This window comes from Equus caballus, chromosome 19, assembly GCF_041296265.1.
Source record: "Equus caballus isolate H_3958 breed thoroughbred chromosome 19, TB-T2T, whole genome shotgun sequence".
Classification (NCBI taxonomy): Eukaryota; Metazoa; Chordata; class Mammalia; order Perissodactyla; family Equidae; genus Equus; species Equus caballus.
This window is the reverse complement of record NC_091702.1, coordinates 47,041,074-47,061,558: the sequence shown is the minus strand read 5'-3', so window position 1 is coordinate 47,061,558 and position 20,485 is coordinate 47,041,074. Positions and strand designations below refer to the sequence as shown.

The window sequence follows — 20,485 nt, the reverse complement described above, 5'->3', positions numbered from 1 at the left end:
TGGATAAATACTCAGTAGTGGGACAGCTGGATCCTATGGTATTTCCATTTTTAATTTTTGAGAGATCTCCATACTATTTTCCATAGTGGCTGCACTAGTTTGCATTCCCACCAGCAGTGTATGAGAGTTCTCTTTTCTCCACATCCTCTCCAACATTTGTTATTTTTTGTCTTAGTAATTATAGCCATTCTGGCTGGTATAAAGTGCTATCTCATTGTAGTTTTGATTTGCATTTCCTCAGTGATTACTGATGTTGAAGATCTTTTCATGTGCCTATTGGCCGTCTGGATATCTTGTTTGGAAAAATGTCTGTTCGTATTCGCTGCCCATTTTTTTTTATCAAGGTTATGAAAGTTAACATCCTTGTGAAATTACTGTTGTACATCATTATTAGTCATGTTGTAGGTACACCACTTCACCCCTGGTGCCCTCCTCCCACCCCACTTTCCCCTGGCAACTACTGACCAGTTCTCTTTGTCCATATGTTAACTACCACCTATGAGTGGAGTCATACAGAGTTCGTCTTTCTCTGTCTGGCTTATTTCACTCAACATAATACCCTCAAGGTCTATCCATGTTGTTGTGAATGGGACGACTTGGTCCTTTTTTATGGCTGAGTAGTATTCCATTGTATATATATACCACATCTTCTTTATCCAATCATCAGTTGCTGGGCACTTAGGTTGGTTCCATGACTTGGCTATTGTGAATAATGCTGTGATGAACACAGGGGTGCATGGAACTTTTGGAATTGCTGATTTCAGGTTCTTAGGATAGATACCCAGTAGTGGGATGGCTGGGTCATAAGATATTTCTATTCTTAACTTTTTGAGAAATCTCCATACTGTTTTCCATAGTGGCTGCACCAGTTTGCATTCCCACCAACAGTGTATGAGGGTTCCCTTTTCTCCACAGCCTCTCTAACATTTGTCACTCTTGGTTTTGGATATTTTTGCCATTCTAACAGGTGTAAGGTGATATCTTAGTGTAGTTTTGATTTGCGTTTCCCTGATGATTAGTGATGATGAGCATCTTTTCATGTGTCTATTGGCCATCCTTATATCTTCTTTGGAGAAATGTCTGTTCATGTCCCCTGCCCATTTTGTAATTGGGTTGTTTGATTTTTTATTGTTGAGTTGTGTGAGTTCTTTGTATATTATGGAGATTAACCGTTTGTCGGATAAATAACTTGTGAATATTTTTTCCCAATTAGTGGGCTGTTTTTTTGTTTCAATCCTGTTTTCCCTTGCCTTGAAGAAGCTCTTTAGTCAGATGAAGTCCCATTTGTTTATTCTTTCTATTGTTTCCCTCATGTGAGGGGTTATGGTGTCCAAAAAGATTCTTTTGAAGCTGATGTCAAAGAGTTTACTGCTGATATTCTCTTCTAGAAGACTTATTGTTTCAGGCCTAATCTTTAGGTCTCTGATCCATTTTGAGTTTATTTTAGTAAATGGTGAAAAAGAATGGTAGATTTTCATTCTTTTACATGTGGCTGTCCAGTTTTCCCAGCACCAGTTGTTGAACAGACTTTCTTTCCTCCGTTGTAGGCCCTCAGCTCCTTTGTCAAAGATTAGCTGTCCATAGATGTGTGGTTTTATTTCTGGGCTTTCAATTCTGTTCCATTGATCTGTGCATCTGTTTTTGTACCAGTACCATGCTGTTTTGATTACTGTAGCTTTGTAGTATGTTTTGAAGTCAGGGATTGTGATGCCTCCAGCTTTGTTCTTCTTTCTCAGGATTGCTTTAGCAATTCAGGGTCTTTTGTTGCCCCATATGAATTTTAGGATTCTTTGTTCAATTTCTGTAAGGAATGACACTGGAATTCTGATTGGGATAGCGTTGAATCTGTAGATTGCTTTGTGTAGTATGGACATTTTAACTATGTTTATTCTTCCAATCCATGTTCATGGAATGTCTTTCCATCTCTTTATGTCATCGTCGATTTCTTTCAAGAAGGTCTTGCAGTTTTCGTTGTATAGATCTTTCACTTCCTTGGTTAAATTTATCCTAAGGTATTTTATTCTTTTTGTTGCAATCGTGAATGGGATTGAGTTCTTGAGATCTTTTTCTGTTAGTTCATTGTTAGCATATAGAAATGCTACTGATTTATGTATGTTGATTTTATACCCTGCAACTTTGCTGTAGTTGTTGATTGTTTCTAACAGTTTTTCTATGGATTCTTTGGGGTTTTCTATATATAAGATTATGTTGTCTGCAAACAGTGAGAGTTTTACTTATTCGTTGCCTATTTGGATTCCTTTTATTTCTTTTTCCTGCCAAATTGCTCTGGCCAAAACCTCCAGTACTATGTTGAATAAGAGTGGTGAAAGTGGGCACCCTTGTCTTGTTCCTGTTCTGAGAGGGATGGGTTTCAGTTTTTGTCCATTGAGTATGATGTTGGCTGTGGGCTTGTCATATATGGCCTTTATTATGTTGAGGTACTTTCCTTCTATACCTATTTTATTGAGAGTTTTTATCATAAATGGATGTTGGATCTTGTCGAATGCTTTCTCTGCATCTATTGAGATGATCATGTGGTTTTTGTTTCTCATTTTGTTAATGTAGTGAATCACGTTGATTGACTTGCGGATGTTGAACCATCCCTGTGTCCATTCTCTGCCCATTTTTGATCGAGTTCTTTGTTTTTTTGTTGTTGAGTTGTATGAGTTCTTTATATATTTTGGATATTAACCCCTTTTTGGATATATGATTTGCAAATATTTTCTCCCAGTTGGTGGGTTGTCTTTTTGTTTTGTTCATGATTTCCTTTGCCTGGTAGAAGCTTTTTAGTCTGATATGGTCCCATTTGTTACTTTTTTCTTTTGCTTCCCTTGCCTTAGTTGACGTGGTATTCAAAATATGTTGCTACAACCAATGTCAAAGAGTGTACTGCCTATATTTTCTTCTAGGAGTTTTGTGGTTTCAGGTCTTACATTCAAGTTTTTAATCCATTTTCAGTTAATTTTTGTGTATGGTGCAAGATAGTCTATTTTCATTCTTTTGCATGTGGCTGTCCAGTTTTCCTAACACCATTTATTGAAGAGACTTTCCTTTCTCCATTGTATGTTCTTGGCTCCTTTGTCAAAGATAAGCTGTCCATAGATGTATGGGTTTATTTCTGGGCTTTCAATTCTGTTCTATTTGTCTGTGTATCTGTTTTTGTGCCTCTACCATGCTATTTTGATTACTATAGCTTTGTAGTATATTTTGAAGTCAGGTATTGTGATTCCTCCAGCTTCCTTCTTTTTTCTCAGGATTGCTTTGTCTATTCAAGGTCTTTTGTTATTCCACATAAATTTAGGATTCTTTATTCTGTTTCTGTGAAGAATGTCATTGGGATTCTGATTGGGATTGCATTGAATCTGTAGATTGCTTTAGGTAATATGGGCATTTTAACTATGTTAATTCTTCCGATCCATGAGCATGGAATATCTTTCCATTTCTTTAATCTTCTTCAATTTCTTTCAATAATGTCTCATAGTTTTTAGTGTATAGGTCTTTCACCTCTTTAGTTAAATCTACTCCTAGATATTTTATTCTTTTTGCTGCAACTGTAAATGGGATAGTATTCTTGACTTCTCTTTCTGCTTGTTTGTTACTAGAGTATAGAAATGCAACTGCTTTTTGTAAGTTGACTCTGTACCCTGCAAATTTGCTATAGATGTTGATTATTTCTAATAGTTTTATGATGGATCCTTTAGAGTTTTCTATATAAAGAATCATGTCATCTGCAGAAGGGCCAGAGAGTGCTCACCTATCTCTACCACCTCCCCGGGGGTGGTCCATCCACCTTTAGATGTATCATTGCACGGGTCTCTCAGGTGTCCTGTTGTGCTGTGTGGGTGTCCTCCATTGATCAATGACTGTCTATTTAGTTGTAGTTCAAAGGGGGAGAGATAAAGGAAACAGCTCACTCTGCCATATTGCTAATTTCACTCTCCCAGTGTTCTTCTTTTGATGACTTAATTCTCATGTCTACTCCCAGTTTAACCTCCCATCTTTGTGTTTTTCCGAATATAAAAGTAATATGTGTACATTGCAGAAAATACGGAAAAGTAAAAAAATAAAAATCATAATCCCACCACCTAGAGATAACTTTGGTTAACATTTTACTGCATTTCTTTCAAGTTAATTTTATGTATATTTATTTCTTAGTTGAGATTCCCTTCTAAACTTTTTTTAATCCTGCTTTTTTAACATAAACATTTCCCCATGTTGTTAAAAGTTTTCATAAAAATGTTCAAAAAAATCTTCATAAACTTCACTTTAAATTACAATGAGATACCATTGTTTCTGTAACCATTCCCATACCTTTGGACTCTCCCCTCCTGAATGAGTTGGAGTCTCTCTGGAAAGTTCTCTCCCCTCTTTCTTGTTCTCCCTTTCTGACTCCTTAGGCCCTGACAAGGCCAAGAGTAGCAGAGAGCCGAGTCAGTGTTGCTGAAGCCACGATTCTTTCTGTTTTCCAGCTTGAGCCCTAACTTATATAAATGTACTTTCTACATTTCAGATCATGACAAATATAATCAAGAAATGTTTGATGAATGTAGAGCAGCTTTCTTTCTCATCAATCACATTTCCCATGCTTGGAACCGGAAACTTGAGGTTTCCCAAAGCTATTTTTGCTGAACTAATGCTTTCAGAAGTGTTCAAATTTAGTAGCAGTGAGTGGCTGAAAACCTTACAGGAAGTTCAACTTCTGGTACATCCAGATGATGAGGAAAGCCAACAGGTATGGTTACATATCACTTCTGGTCATTCTGTCAAGTCAACCTCAGTGCAATCAGATGTCTTTGCAGATCTGTCACTAACAGTGTTTTCTACTTCCTTGCACGTAAGTGTGGGTTGCTGATAGAGAGTTGTCAAATGGATTAAGTAGGAGGTAACACTGATAACACATACATCCTTCCTAGACAGTTTATAAAGAGACAAGGTAATCTATAATAAATAAATCCTTAGAAAGAAGCAGAAAGTTATTGGCATAAAAGTGGCCTAGACATTTAACACCGTCTAAATGAAAGCTAAGTCATGGCTTTGTCTACAGGGAAAAGACTGGAAAAGGGAAGCCTCAAGGATTTAGTTATTTAGATAGAATACAGCCAGTCTATACACATCTCTGAGGGTCTAAAGCTAGAAATACCAGCACCATATTCAGTGACGGAGAAGCAGTCCAGCACATTTCCCAAGTGCTCAGTACCGACACTGCCCTTGGAAGGTGACATTCCTTGAGGAGGGCTCCTCAGCTGATTGGCCCATGCTGAGCACCAAAATCTGGTTTTCACCCTTGAAAAAGTTCTATTGATTTTATGTAAATTGTGCATACTTATAGCAAAAATGCAAACAACATAAAAGTACAAAGAAGAAAGGTTTGCATCTTGGTTTTGCCATTTAAAGGTCGAGGGAGGTAACATCTCTGAATCTCAGTTTTATCGTGTGGAAAGAGCGTGGCAATAACACCTCTCAGAGTTGTGAGAATCGAGAGGATGGATTTGAAGCGTCTAGCACATAGCAAGCCTCAATGCTGGTTGTAGAAGTGGTTCTTCTTACCTTTTTATTACCTGAGTTTGAGAGCAATTGCTGCAGCTTACTAACATTAGCACTTAAAAAAAGATATGGAAGATAATGTTGTCCTCCAAGTTCCTAGTTCTTCTTAGGCATTTGGGATAGAATTGTGGTCTTCCCATGAAATAAAGTCAATCAGCACTGGTATTTATTGAGAAAATTCCTAGGTTGAACTACAGTTCCTTAATTAAAAAGTCTCTGAGACAAGAGGAAATCTATTGAGAATTGTTGTTCCTAACTGATGTCTGATAATCAACGTTCCAAAGAATTGGATTGGATCAACGTTTCTACAGAATGTTGTTGTGGCAGAGAAAGTAGCTGTGTTTCTTTCATTTCCAGATATTTTTAGATGAATTCACTAGACGGTCGAACGGAAATCTCAACAAGGATGGGATTCTCAAGGCTGGAGATATGCAAGGTCTGGTAAAGTTGTTCTGCTTTGCTTGGCAACTCTTCATTGTTAGATGGAGTCCAATAGAAGGAGACAAATTCACATGAAGACCAAATCAGTGATGGAAGAGGTGTCAGAGCCTGTTCCATTGTCTGGGCTCACAAAGAACAAACCTTATTGATGTGAACCAAGTCGTTGGTAATGAGGCCAGAGTTTCTAATATGTGATAATAAAAGATAACTAAAATATGCCTAGCACAGTAAACTGTACTGATGGCTTTCATATATATTATATTGTTTAACTCATACAATAGCCCATGGGCAGGTGGTTCTGTTGCTACTGTATAAATGTGGAAAGAGAGAACTGAAGAGTTTAAGGGACAAGTAGAAATGGCACATCTAACTTGTGAAGCCCTAGAGTGTAGAGTGTACAGTAATATTCCAACATGTTTTAGGTAATTTCCTCTGAGCAGCCTAAGTATCGCCACCCCAGCAAGATGCGAAATGGCAGGAAGAGCTCACATCTCCAGTTAGTGAGCCCTTGTTTCACATTGGACAGATGCCTTGGCCACTCTGAGACCATTTTCCTTTTTGTAAAATGGTAATAAAAGAATCTCCCAGGAGCACAACATTTCAGTTGTAAGATGAATAAATTCTGAGACCTAATATACAGCAAGGGGACTCTAGTTCATAACAAAGCACTGTATCCTTGAAATTTGCTGAGAGTAGATCTCAAGTGTTCTCACCACACACACACACACACACACACACACACACACACACACAAAGGTAACTATGTGAGGTGATGTGTGTGTTAATTAGCTCGATTGTGGTAATCATTTCGCAATGAATATGTATATCAAAACATCACATTGTACACCTTAAATATATACAATTTTTATTTGTCAATAAAAGCTAGAAAAAAAATAATCTCTCAGAGATGAAATGGGAGTGCGGTCTGCAGTCTCTCCTTCCTCCTCGCTCCTTTCTGTGACACGGCAGCAACTTTCGCAAACAGACAGATGGTCCAATCAGATGTTTCTGCGTCACCCTATTTAACTGAGAAAATATAGATACTGCTACTGCCACAAAGCATTCTTTTCTAATTCCCTTAAAAAAGAAAAGGCAGCCGTTTAACAGGCTAGGAGACATGGTAATGTTTGGGTTTATGTAGGGGAAGAAAGGGGACTGGGGAGAGAATAGCCCCATAATGTTTTTTCTCCTCCAGAAGCCTGCTATCCCTTCATCCATCTCTTCCCTTTCAGATATCTTCGGGGCTGTCTCTAACCCTGAGTTTGGAACATATGAAATGAAAATTGGTGCGATTACTTTCCAGATTGCTTCTGGAGATATCACCAAGGAAAAAACAGATGTTCTTGTAAACTCGACAGCAAGGACATTTAATCTGAAATCAGGTACTTTATGTAAGCAATATACTTGATTGTAACTATTATTATAACTAATGTATTACTGGGAGGGAAATTATGCCTAATGTTGCCCTGAGTAGACAGAGAGTGTTGTAGAAAATATACCAGCCCTGGAATCAGAAAGAACTGGGTTTGATTCCTGGCTATACCACTTACCATTATGTGGCCTTGGACAAATCATTTAACCTCTCTGTGTCTCGGTTTCTCTGCCTGTCAAGTGCCTATTTCCCAGAGGAACATTAGATGGGTTATAACTGATGTAAAGGTGGGTGTAACCAATGCATTTTTCTAAGTCAATGTCAGCTCTCTTCCCCTTTTTAGCTCTGAACTATCAAATTTCCACACTTAAAATTTGATAAGCTTTAAGTTCCTCTATTTTTATTTCCTTTTTTGTGTAACTCACTTGGTACTCACATCTCACCTCCTGTAACTCAACTCTTCTCTATACTATACTGACCTGAAACAAAATTCAACCACTTTTTCTTTTCTTTTTCTTTTTTTTTTGAGGAAGATTAGCCCTGAGCTAACATTTGCTGCCAATCCTCTTCTTTTTGCTGAGGAAAACTGGCCCTGAGCTAACATCCATGTCTATCTTCCTCTACTTTATATGTGGGACGCCTGCCACAGAGTGGCTGGACAAGCAGTGCATAGGTCTACATCTGGGATCCGACCCAGCAAACCCCGGGCTGCCAAAGCGGAACGTGCAAACTTAACCACTGCGCCACCAGGCCGGCCCCATAACCCCTTTTTCTTTATTTTCCCTAAAATCTTTGACCATACCTATTGAATAACACTTTTGTGCATACCCTTCCCAATATAGCTTACATACACTCTTTTGCTAATATATTTTGTGTATTACAAAAGATTAATGTTTAAATTAAAAGGGTAAGATAAAGCACAAATAGAAATCGAAGTTTAAATACTTTCCAAGCCGCAAAATATTATGGAACTTACTCTGTAGAAGTGAGTCTGTAATATAGCCATTCAATTTATCAGTCATTCAAAGTGTAGACCTAAAGAACCTTGAATTATTTGAAACCTGGTAAACTAAACTTATGCATTTATCCCTGCCCCTTTTGAAACTCCACTAAAGCACGAGGGAATTAACAAAAAGGGCACAAACTCACAGGGAAAAGGAGAGTCGGAGGGAAAAAGAGATAGCAACGTATTTCCAGAAGACAGGAAGCAGCTAGCCAGTGGAGGTAACTGACCCAGAGTGGACAAGACTGAGAACCCGCCAGAGAGAATGGCAGGCCCAGGAAGACGCCGGAGTGGAGGCAGCAGGAACCTGCGAAGGCGGGGGGCCAGTGAAGAGATGAGAACAGAATGGGATGGAATTCTGTATGAGGCGCACTTGGACCTGTTGATTCTGTCCCCCATCCTTTGCACCAGTAACTTCTCTTGCTCTTCCCTGGCCAGCCATGGGAGGTTTATTCTCTAAAAGTTCTGGACTGAGAACACAGGCACAGGCGAGGGTGGGGAGCTAGATGGAAGCAGCGATTAAGGGAAATCTGTACTGAACAGCAAATGCCCAGTCCCTGTCCCCAGGGGGCTCCCGGAACAGCACATGGGCTTTTGCCCTCCCAGCATGAGATTGGAGGGTCTTTTTGGGGAGCCTGACTGCAAAGTCCAGTACTTACTACCTGCTCGCCTTACACTGAAGCTGACCCATCAGCCAGCCTCCTGCACACGGAGCTTCCAAACTCACTCTTAAACGTGAATGGACTGGCAAAGATCACAAATGTTTGAGGAAAACCTCCACCATGGCAAAGTCAGAGACCAAAACGAACAAACAGGAAAGGGAATTTTTAAAAAATAGACAATTCATAACACACACACACCACACATAATCAAGGAGATACAGGTAGATAGAGAGACAGATCTTTATAATGATAAAACAACTAGCATTTATTCAATACTTTTATGTGCCAGATTCTGTCTAAGAATTTTTCATCCACTCTATCATTTTTATTATTTTTTGTATTGAGGTGACATTGGTTTATAACATTATATAAATTTCAAATGTACATCATCATATTCAATTTCTGTGTAGATTACATCATGGTCACCACCCAAACACTAATTACCATCCATCACCACACATGTATACCTACTCACCCCTTTGTTCTCCTCCTTCCCCTCTGGTAACCACCAATCCAATCTCTATATCTATGTGTTTGTTGGTGTTGTTTTTATGTTTTATTTATGAGTGAGATCACATGGTATTTGACCTTCTCCCTCTGACTTATTTCGCTTAGCATAATACCCTCAAGGTCCATCCATGTTGTTGCAAATGGAGAGATTTCATCTTTTTTATGGCTGAGTAGTATTCCACTGTGTATATATACCACAGCTTCCTTATCCATTCGTCCCTTGATGGGCACTTAGGTTGTTTCCAAGTCTTGGCTATTGTGAATAATACCACAGTGAACATAGGGGTGCATATATCTTTACGCATTTGTGTTTTCATGTTCTTTGGATGAATACCCAGCAGTGGAATAGCTGGATTATGGTAGTTCTGTTCTTAATTTTTTGAGGAATTTCCATACTGTTTTCCCTAGTGGCTGCACTTGTTTGTATTCTTACTAGCAGTGTTTGAGGGTTCCCGTCTCTCCACATCCTCTCCAACACTTGTTATTTCTTGTCTCATTAATTATAGCCATTCTGACGGGTTTAAGGTGATAGCTCATCGTGGTTTTGATTTGCGTTTCCCTAATAATTAGTGATGTTGAACATCTTTTCATGTGCCTATTGGCCATCTGTATATCTTGTTTGGAAAGATATCTGCTCAGATCTTTTGCCCATTTTTTAATTGCGTTGCTGGTTTTTTTGTTGTTAAGATGTATGAGTTCTTTTTTATTTATTTATTTTTTTTTATTGAGTTATTGATAGGTTACAATCTTGTGAAATTTCAGTTGTACGTTAATGTTTGTCAGTCATGTTACAGGTGCACCACTTCACCCTTTGTGCCCACCCCCCACCCCACCTTTCCCCTGGTATCCACTAAACTGTTCTTAGTCCATAATTTTAAATTCCTCATATGAGTGGAGTCATACACAGATTATCCTTCTCTCGCTGGCTTATTTCACTTAACATAATTCTCTCAAGGTCCATCCATGTTATTGCAAATGGAATGATTTTGTTCTGTTTTGCAGCTGAGTAGTATTCCATTGTATATATGTACCACATCTTCTTTATCCATTCGTCTGTTGCTGGACACTTAGGTTGCTTCCACGTCTTGGCTATTGTGAACAGTGCTGCAATAAACATTGGGGTGCACAGGACTTTTGGGATTGCTGACTTCAGGCTCTTTGGATAAATACCCAGTAGTGGGATGGCTGGATCGTATGGTAGTTCTATTTTTAATTTTTTGAGGAATCTCCATACTGTTTTCCATAGTGGCTGCACCAGTTTGCATTCCTACCAGCAGTGTATGAGGGTTCCTTTTTCTCCGCAACCTCTCCAACATTTGTTGCTATTAGTTTTAGATATTTTTGTCATTCTAATGGGAGTAAGGTGATATCTTAGTGTAGTTTTGATTTGCATTTCCCTGATGATCAGTGATGATGAGCATCTTTTCATGTGCCTATTGGCCATCGGTATATCTTCTTTGGAGAAATGTCTGTTCATGTCTCCAGCCCATTTTTTGATTGGGTTGTTTGATGTTTTGTGGTTGAGTTGCGACAATTCTTTATATATTAAGGATATTAAGCCTGTGTCAGATATATGACTTGCAAATATTTTTTCCCAGTTAGTGGGTTGTTTTTTTGTTTCAATCCTGCTTTCATTTGCCTTGAAGAAGCTCTTTAATCTGATGAAGTCCCATTTGTTTATTCTTTCTATTGTTTCCCTTCTCTGAGAAGGCATGGTGTCCGAAAAGATCCTTTTCATACTGATGTCAAAGAGTGTACTGCCTACGTTTTCTTCCAGAAGCCTTATGGTTTCAGGTCTCACCTTTCGGTCTTTGATCCATTTTGAGTTTACTTTGGTGAATGGTGAAAAAGAATTGTCAATTTTCATTCTTTTACATGTGGCTTTCCAGTTTTCCCAGCACCATTTGTTGAAAAGACTTTCTTTTCTCCGTTGTATGCCCTCAGCTCCTTAGTCGAAGATAAGCTGTCCATAGATGTGTGGTTTTATTTCTGGGCTTTCAATTCTGTTCCATTGATCTGTGCACCTGTTTTTGTACCAGTACCATGCTGTTTTGATTACTGTAGCTTTGTAGTATGTTTTGAAGTCAGGGATTGTGATGCCTCCCGTTTTGTTCTTTTTTCTCAGGATGCTTTAGAAATTCGGGGTCTTTTGTTGCCCCATATGAATTTTAGGATTCTTCTAATTCTGTAAAGAATGTCATTGGGATTCTGATTGGGATGGCGTTGAATCTGTAGATTGCTTTAGGTAGAACGGACATTTTAACTATGTTTATTCTTCCAACCCATGTACATGGAATGTCTTTCCATCTCCTTATGTCGTCATCCAATTGTCTCAGAAAGGCCTTGTAATTTTCATTATATAGGTCCTTCACTTCCTTAGTCAAATTTACCCCAAGGTATTTTATTCTTTTTGTTGCGATTGTGAATGGTATTGTATTCTTGAGTTCTTTTTCTGTTGGTTCATTACTGGAGTATAGAAATGCTACTGATTTATGCAAATTGATTTTATACCCTGCAACTTTGCTGCAGTTGTTGATTACTTCTAACAGTTTTCCAATGGATTCTTTGGGGTTTTCCATATATAAGATCATGTCGTCTGCAAACAGCGAGAGTTTCACTTCTTCCCTCCCTATTTGGATTCCTTTTATTCCTTTTTCTTGCCTGATTGCTCTGGCCAGGACCTCCAGTACTATGTTAAATAAGAGTGGTGATAGAGGGCATCCTTGTCTCGTTCCTGATTTCAGGGGGATGGCGTTCAGTTTTTGCCCATTGAGTATGATGTTGGCTATGGGTTTGTTGTATATGGCCTTTATTATGTTGAGGTAGTTTCCTTCTACGCCCATTTTGTCTAGAGTTTTTATCATAAATGGCTGTAGGATCTTGTCAAATGCCTTCTCTGCATCTATTGAGATGATCATGTGGTTTTTATTCCTCAGTTTGTTGATGTGGTGTATCACGTTGATTGACTTGCGGATGTTGAACCATCCCTGTGTCCCTGGTATGAATCCCACCTGATCCTGATGTATGATTCTTTTGATGAATTGCTGAATTCTGGTTGCCAAAATTTTGTTTAGAATTTTTGCATCTATGTTCATCAGTGATATTGGCCTGTAGTTCTCTTTTCTCATGGTGTCCTTGTCAGGTTTTGGTATCAGCGTGATGTTGGTCTCATAGAATGTGTTAGGAAGTGTTCCATCTTCCCTAATTTTTTGGAATAGCTTGAAAAGGATGGGTATTAAATCCTCTCTGAAAGTTTGGTAGAATTCCCCAGGAAAGCCATCTGGTCCTGGGGTTTTATTCTTTGGGATGTTTTTGATTGCTGTTTCAATCTCTTTCCTTGTGATTGGTCTGTTCAAATTGTCTGCCTCTTCTTGAGTCAGCTTTGGGAGATTGTAGGAGTCCAAGAATTTATCCATTTCCTCTAGGTTATCCATTCTGTTGGTGTATAGTTTTTTGTAGTATTCTCTTATAATCTGTTGTATTTCTGCAGAGTCTGTTGTTATTTCTCCTCGCTCATTTCTGATTTTGTTTATTTGAGCTTTCTCCCTTTTTTTCTTTGTAAGTCTGGCTAGTGGTTTGTCAATTTTATTTATCTTCTCATAAAACCAGCTCTTTGTCTCACTGATCCTTTCTACTTCCTTTTTCATTTCAATAGTATTTATTTCTGCTCTGATTTTTATTATTTCTCTCCTTCTGCTGACTTTGGGCTTCATTTGTTCTTTTTTCTCTAGTTCAGTTAGGTGTGCTTTAAGGTTGCTTATTTGGGATTTTTCTTGTTTCTGAAGATGTGCCTGTATTGCGATGAATTTTCCTCTTAATACAGCTTTTGCTGTATCCCATATGAGTTGGTATGGCATGCTATCATTTTCATTTGTTTCCAGGTATTTTTTTATTTCTTCTTTAATTTCTTCAATGATCCATTGCTTGTTCAGGAGTGTGTTGTTTAGTCTCCACATCATTGTGCCTTTCTCAGCTTTTTTCTTATAATTAGTTTCTAGCCTTGTAGCACTATGATCTGAGAAGATGCTTGTTATTATTTCAATTTTTTTTAATTTGTAGAGGCTTGCCTTGTTTCCCAACATATGGTCTATCCTAGAGGATGTTCCATGTGCACTTGAGAAGAATGTGTATTCAGCTCTTTCAGGGTGAAGTGATCTATATATGTCTATTAAGTCCAATTGTTTTAGTTTTTCATTCAGCTCCACTATTTCCTTGTTGATTTTATATCTGGATGATCTGTCCATTGATGTGAGTGGGGTGTTGAGGTCCCTACTATTATTGTGTTGTTTTTAACATCTTCCTTTAGGTCTGTTAACAGTTGCTTTATGAATCTTGGTGCTCCTGTGTTGGGTGCATAGATATTTATAAGCATTATTTCTTCTTGATGAAGTGTCCCTTTGATCATTATATATTGTCCCTCTGTGTCTCTCTTTACCTGTCTTATTTTGAAATCCACTTGGTCTGATATGAGAATTGCAACACCTGCCTTTTTTTCCTTGCTATTTGCTTGAAGTATTGTCCTCTACCCCTTCACCCTGAGTCTGTGTTTGTCCTCGGGGCTGAGGTGTGTTTCCTGGAGGCAACAAATTGTTGGATCGTGTTCTTTAATCCATTTTGCCACTCTGTGTCTTTTTATTGGAGAGTTCAATCCATTCACATTGAGAGTGATTATTGATGCATGTGGACTGAGTGCTGTTAATCTGTCGCTCATTATCTTGTTTTCCTGCATTTCTTTTCCTGTTTGCTTTAGACTACCCATTTAATACTGCAATTTCTTATGCTGGGTTTCTTAGCTTTTTCCTTATTTATGATTTGTGACTCTGTTCTGTACTTTATTTTAGTGTCCACCTTGAAGTTTGTATTTAGAATCTCGTGTATAATATAGTCTATTCTCTGGTGTTCTCTTACTTACTTGACCAATACTCATTTATACCCTTTGCTCTTCCCCTCCTAAATAATTATTTTCATTTTTTATTCCAATTCGTCTTATTAATTGGTAGTTAGAGTGCTAAGATCGTCCTTGTTTTGGTAGTTTCCTTACCTTTACCCTAATGCTATAAGTGAATATTTGCTATCCTGTTCTGGTTCTATCCATCGGTCTCCCTAGTCTGTGGATTGTGTCCCCTTTCTCCCTTTTTTCTTTTTTCAGGTATGAGAGCCTTCTTGAGGATTTCTTGTAGTGGAGGGCTTTTAGTTACAAATTCCCTTTTGTTTGTCTGGAAAAGATTTAATTTCTCCCTCATATCTGAAGGAAATTCTTGCTGGATAGAGTATTCTTGGCTGAAGATTTTTATCCTTTAAAGCTTTGAATATGTCACTCCATTCTCTCCTAGCTTGTAGGGTTTCTGTAGAGAAATCTGCTGACAGTCTGATAGGGGCTCCTTTATAGGTTATTCTCTTTTTTTTTCCTACTTCTCTGAGTATTCTTTCCTTATTTTTCCTTTTTGCCAACTTTACTACTATATGCTGTGGGGTAGCTCTTTTTACATTGACAAATCTAGGAGATCTAAAACCCTCCTCTACACACATTTCTCTGTCGATCCCTAGATTTGGGAAGTTCTCTTCAATAATTTCGTTAAGCACACTTTCTGGTCCATTTTCCTTTTCCATATTCTTGGGAATTCCTATGATCCTTATGTTCTTACTCCTCATTGAATCCATTATCTCTCAGAGATTTTCCTCATTTTTTTAAATTCTTAGTTCTCTTTCTTCCTCTGTCTGGCGCCATTCAGCCTGTCTATCTTCGATTATGCTAATTTTCTCCTCTATGTTGTTTACATGGGTATTCAGGGAATCCGTATTCTCTTTTATCTGGTCCATTGTGTTTTTCATCTCAAGTAATTCTGTTTGATTCTTCTTTATGATTTCAATCTCTTTTGTGAAGTAACTCCAGAACTCGGCTTGTTTCTCTATCTTTCTCTCTACCTCATTGAGTTTTTTGATTATAGCTGCTTTGAACTCATTCTCACTTAGTTTACCTAATTCCAAGTCCTCAGGACTTAATTCTATGTTTTTATTGTTTTCCTTCTGGTCTGGGGCTTTTATAAATTGCTGGATGGTAGAGGAGCGGTTTTTTCGCATGGTGGTAGAATTCAGTGGCAGTTACAGCCTGTCGCCACTAGATGGGGTTCAAGAGGCGAGTGTTATGAGCTCTCCGCCTTGGGGCAAGATGGCTGCGCCCACTGGCTTTGTTAGGGGGGAGGGGCTGTTACTCACAGGCGCCGGTCTGGGTTCAGATCAGTTCTGTTCTCTGGTCTCCCAAGGCCCTTGATTTATGGGGTCCCCATGGACGGAAGCTTTCCCCCCCGTCAGCGGGTCTCCACTGAATCAGCGGCAGGAGTCCCGGATGATTTCCCGGTCGCACGGCCCCTCCCCCACTCCTTCCCGACCTGCGCCGCAGCGATCGCAGACTCTACGGGAGGGAGCGATGTTCTCTCCTACTGTTTCAGCACCTGCGAAGGTGTAAGCAAGGTTTATGATCTCCGCCTTCTTGGTATTGTAGGTCTCTAATGAGCTGGCATTATGTTTATTCTCTGAAATTCAGTTCTTCCAATCTTTTCTTGTATTTTGGAGGGGAGGAATCCCGGGTCAGCTCACCCCGCCATTTTGCTCCCAAGATGTATGAGTTCTTTATATATTTTGGATATTAATCCCTTGTCAAATACATGGTTTGCAAATATCTTCTCCCAATTGTTAGGTTGTGTTTTCATTTTTTTGATGGTTTCCTGTGCTGTGCAGAAGCATTTTAGTTTGATGTTGTCATGTTTGTTTATTTTTTCTATTGTTTCCCTTGCTTGGTCAGACATGGCATTTGAAAATACGCTGCTAAGACTGATGTCCAAGAGCGTACTGCCTATGTTTTCTTCTAGAAGTTTTATGGTTTCAGGTCTTACTTTCAAGTGTTTAATCAATTTTGAGTTACTTTTGTGTATGGTGTAAGATAATGATCTACTTTCATTCCTTTGCATGTGGCTGTCCGGTTTTCCCAACACCATTTATTGAAGAGACTTCCTTTCTCCATTGTATGTTCTTGACTCCCTTGTCGAATATTAGCTGTCCATAGATGTGTGGGTTTATTTCTGAGCTCTCGATTCTGTTCCATTCATTTGTGTGTCTGTTTTTGTGCCAGTACCATGCTGTTTTTGTTACTATAGCTTTGTAGTATATTTTGAAACCAGGGAGTGTGATGCCTCCAGCTTTGTTCTCTTTCCTCAGAATTCCTTTAGCTATTTGAGGTCTTCTGTTATTCCATATAAATTTGAGGATTCTTTGTTCTATTTCTGTGAAAAATGCCATTGAAACTTTGATAAGGATTGCACTGAATCTGTAGATTGCTTTAGGAAGTATGGACATTTTAACTATGTTAATTTTTCCATTCCAAGAGCATGGAATATCTTTCCATTTCTTTGTGTCTTCTATTTCTTTCACCAATTTTGTTATTTTTCCTGCTTTTTCTCCCCAAATACCCCCAGTATATAGTTGTACGTTTTTTAGTTGTGGTCCTTCTAGTTGTGGTATTTCACCAATGTTTTATGGTTTTCAATGTACAGGTCTTTCACCTCTTTGGTTAAATTTATTCTAGGTATTTTTATTCTTTTTGCTGCAATTGTAAATGGGATGGGGATGTATTCTTAATTTCTCTTTCTGCTACTTTGTTGTTAGTGTATGGAAATGCAAGTGATTTCTGTACATTGAATTTGTATCCTGCAACTTTACTATACTCATTAATTATTTCTAATAGTTTTTTGGTGGAATCCCTAGGGTTTTTTATATATATATAAAGTCTTGTCATCTACAAATAGTGACAGTTTCACTTCTTTTCCATTTTGGATCCCTTTTATTTCTTTTTCTTGCTTTTTTTTTTTTTTTTTTTTGAAGACTGGATCTGAGCTAACATCTGCTGCCAATCTTTTTTTTTTCCCCTTCTTGTCCCCAGAGCACCAGTACGTATCTGTATGTTCTAGTTGTAGGTCCTTCTAGTTCTGCTATGTGGGATGCTGGCTCTGCATGGTTTGATGAGTGGTGCTAGGTCCACACCCAGGATCTGAACTGGTGAAACCCTGGGCTGCCAAAGCAGAGCACATGAACTTAACCACTTGGCCAAAGGGCCAGCCCTGTGTTCTAATTTTTATTATCGCCTTCCTTCTACTGATTTTGGGCTTTGTTTATTCTTCTTTTTCCAGTTCCTTTAGGTGCACTGTTAGATTATTTATTTGAGATTTTTCTTGTTTGTTGAGGTAGGCCTCTATTGCTATAAACTTCCCTCTTAGAGCTGCTTTTGCTGTATCCCATAAATTTTGGCATGTCATATTTTCATTTTCATTGGTCTCCAGGGATTTTTTTTTATTTCTCCTTTGATTTCTTCATTGACACAATAGTTGTTCAGTAGCATTTTGTTTAATCTCCACATATTTGTGGCTTTTCCAGTTTTATTCCTGTAGTTACTTTCCAGTTTCATACCACTGTAGTCAGAAAAGATGCTTGGTATTATGTCAATCTTCTTAAATTTATTGAGACTTGCTATGGAGCTGAATGTGTGATCTGTCCTGGAGAATGTTCCATGTGCATTTGAAAAGAATGTATATTCTTTAATTTTTGGATCAAATGTTCTGTATAGATCTACTAAGTTCATCTGATCTAATGTGTCATTTAAGGCCAGTGTTTCCTTATTGATCTTCTATTTGGATGATCTATCCATTGATGTAAGTGGAGTGTTAAAGTCCCCTACTATTATTGTGTCACTGTCTATTTCTCCTTTTATGTCTGTTAATAACTGCTTTATATATTTAGGTGCTCTTACGTTGGATGCATAGATATTTACAAGTGTATATCCTCTTGTTGGATTGTTGCCTTTACCATTATGTAGTGCCCTTCTTTGTCTCTTGTCACAGTTTTTGTTTTAAAGTCTATTTTGTCTGATATAAGTATTGCGACCCCAGCTTTCTTTTCTTCATCATTTGTGTGGAGTATCTTTTTCCATCTCTTCGCTTTCAGTTTGTGATTGTCTTTAGGTCTGAAGTGTGTCTCTTGTATGCAGCATATATATAGGTCTTGTTTTTTTATCCAATTAGCCACTCTATGTCTTTTGATAGGAGCATTTAGTCCATTGAAATTTAAAGTAGCTATTGATAAGTATATACTTATTGCCATGTTATTACTTTTTTTCTGGATGTTTTAGTAGTTCTTCTCTGTTCATTTCTTCTTCTCTTGCTCTCTTCCCTTTGGTTTGATGGCTTTCTTTAGTATTATGTTTGAATTCCTTTCTCTTAATTTGTTCTGTATTTATCATAGGTTTCTGGTTTGTGATTATCACGAGGTTTGTATATAATAAGCTACATCTATAGCAATCTATATTAAGTTGATGGTCTCTTAAATTTGACCTCTTATAAAAGCTCTACTCTTTTAATCCCCTCCTCCCACATTTTATGTTTTTGATATCATATTTAATGTCTTTTTTGTGTATATCTGTTATGCTCTTATCATGGAAATAGATAATCTTAGTACTTTTGTCTTTTGACCTTCATATTAGCTTCATCGGTGGTTAATCTGCTAACTTTACTGTATTTTTACCTTTACCAGTGATTTTATTGTGGTTTTTTTCTTGATAATTTTCTTATTCCTATTTGTGGTCTTTTCTTTTCCACACAAATAGGTCCTTTAACATTTCTTGTAAGTCTGTTTTATTGGTTATAACTCCTTCAAGTTTTGCTTGTCTCGAAAACTCTTTCTCTCCTTCCATTCTAAATGATAACCTTGCCAGGCAGGGTATTCTTGGCTAAGGTTTCTTCCTTTCAACATTCTAAGCATATCAGGCCACTCCCTTCTAGCCTGTAAGGTTTCTGCTGAGAAGTCAGCTGATAGCCTCGTGGGATTTCCTTTGTATTTAGCTTCTTGCCTTTCTCTTGCAGCTTTTAGGGTTCTCTCTTTGTTGTTAATTCTTGACATTTTAATTATAATGTGTCTTGGTATGGGCCTCCTTGGATTCATCTTGTTTGATGCTCTCTATGCTTCCTGTACCTGGATGTCTGTTTCCTTCCTTAGGTTAGGAAAGTTTTCAGCTATTCTTCCTTCAAATAGATTCTCTGTCCCTTTGTGTCTCTCTTCTCCTTCTGGGACACCTATAATATAGGTGTTAGTGCACTTGATGTTGTCCCAGAGGACCCTTAGCTTGTCCTGATTCTTTTTAATTCTTTTTTCTTTTTTGTGTTCAGCTTGGGTGATTTCCTCTAGCCTTTCATCCAGCTTGCTGATCCATTCTTCTGTATTGTCTACTCTGCTATTGGGTCCTTCTGGTGAATTTTTCATTTCCATTATGATATTCTTCAGTTCTGATTGTGTCTTTTGTGTATTTTCCAATTTTTTGTCGAAATTCTCACCATATTCATCTGTTCTTCTCCCAAGCTCAGTGAGCATCCTTATGACTATTAGTTTGTACTCTTTATCAGGTAGATTGTTTATTTCTGTTTCACTTAGTCCTTTTCCTGGGGTTTTGTCCTGTTCCCTTATTTGGAACATATTCTTTTGCCTCCTCGTTTTGCTTCTTTCTCTGTGCTTATATCTGTGTATTAGGTGGGTCAGTTATGTCCCTGATCTTGGAGAGGTGACTTTATGTAAGAGATGCCTTATGAGGCCCAGCAGTGTGCTTCCCTCTCATCACCAGTTCCAAATGTTTCAGAAGGGTTCCCTGTGTGGGCTATGTGTGTCCTTCTCTTGTGGCAGGGTTTCTCTTGCTGCAGGTGCATGGGGAGTCTAAGCTGTACCCCTGGCCAGCTGGTTGTAATACTCTACTGCATGCAGCTGCTGTGGTCTCTTCAGTCACTTTATCAGGCGGGGGGTAGCCCCAGCACAGTTGGCTGCAAGGCCTAATAGCACATTCCTGCTGCATTTTTTATGTTAAGTGAATTGGCCCCCAGCACGGCTGGTTGCTAGGCTTAGGGACTTACAATTGCTGGA

General features: G+C 38.3%; 1 protein-coding gene across 7 annotated transcripts in view; it reads left to right on the top strand.

Annotated features, from left to right (window-relative positions):
* PARP15 (poly(ADP-ribose) polymerase family member 15) overlaps positions 1–20,485 on the top strand; it is a 61,570-nt gene that overhangs the window by 23,582 nt on the left and 17,503 nt on the right. For all 7 annotated transcript variants that reach the window (XM_005601929.4, XM_070243705.1, XM_070243704.1 and 4 more), the window contains 3 exons: positions 4,511–4,732; positions 5,902–5,980; positions 7,218–7,367. In XM_005601929.4, the coding sequence (XP_005601986.1) occupies positions 4,511–4,732; positions 5,902–5,980; positions 7,218–7,367 (451 nt within the window). The remainder of the gene's footprint in view (positions 1–4,510; positions 4,733–5,901; positions 5,981–7,217; positions 7,368–20,485) is intronic.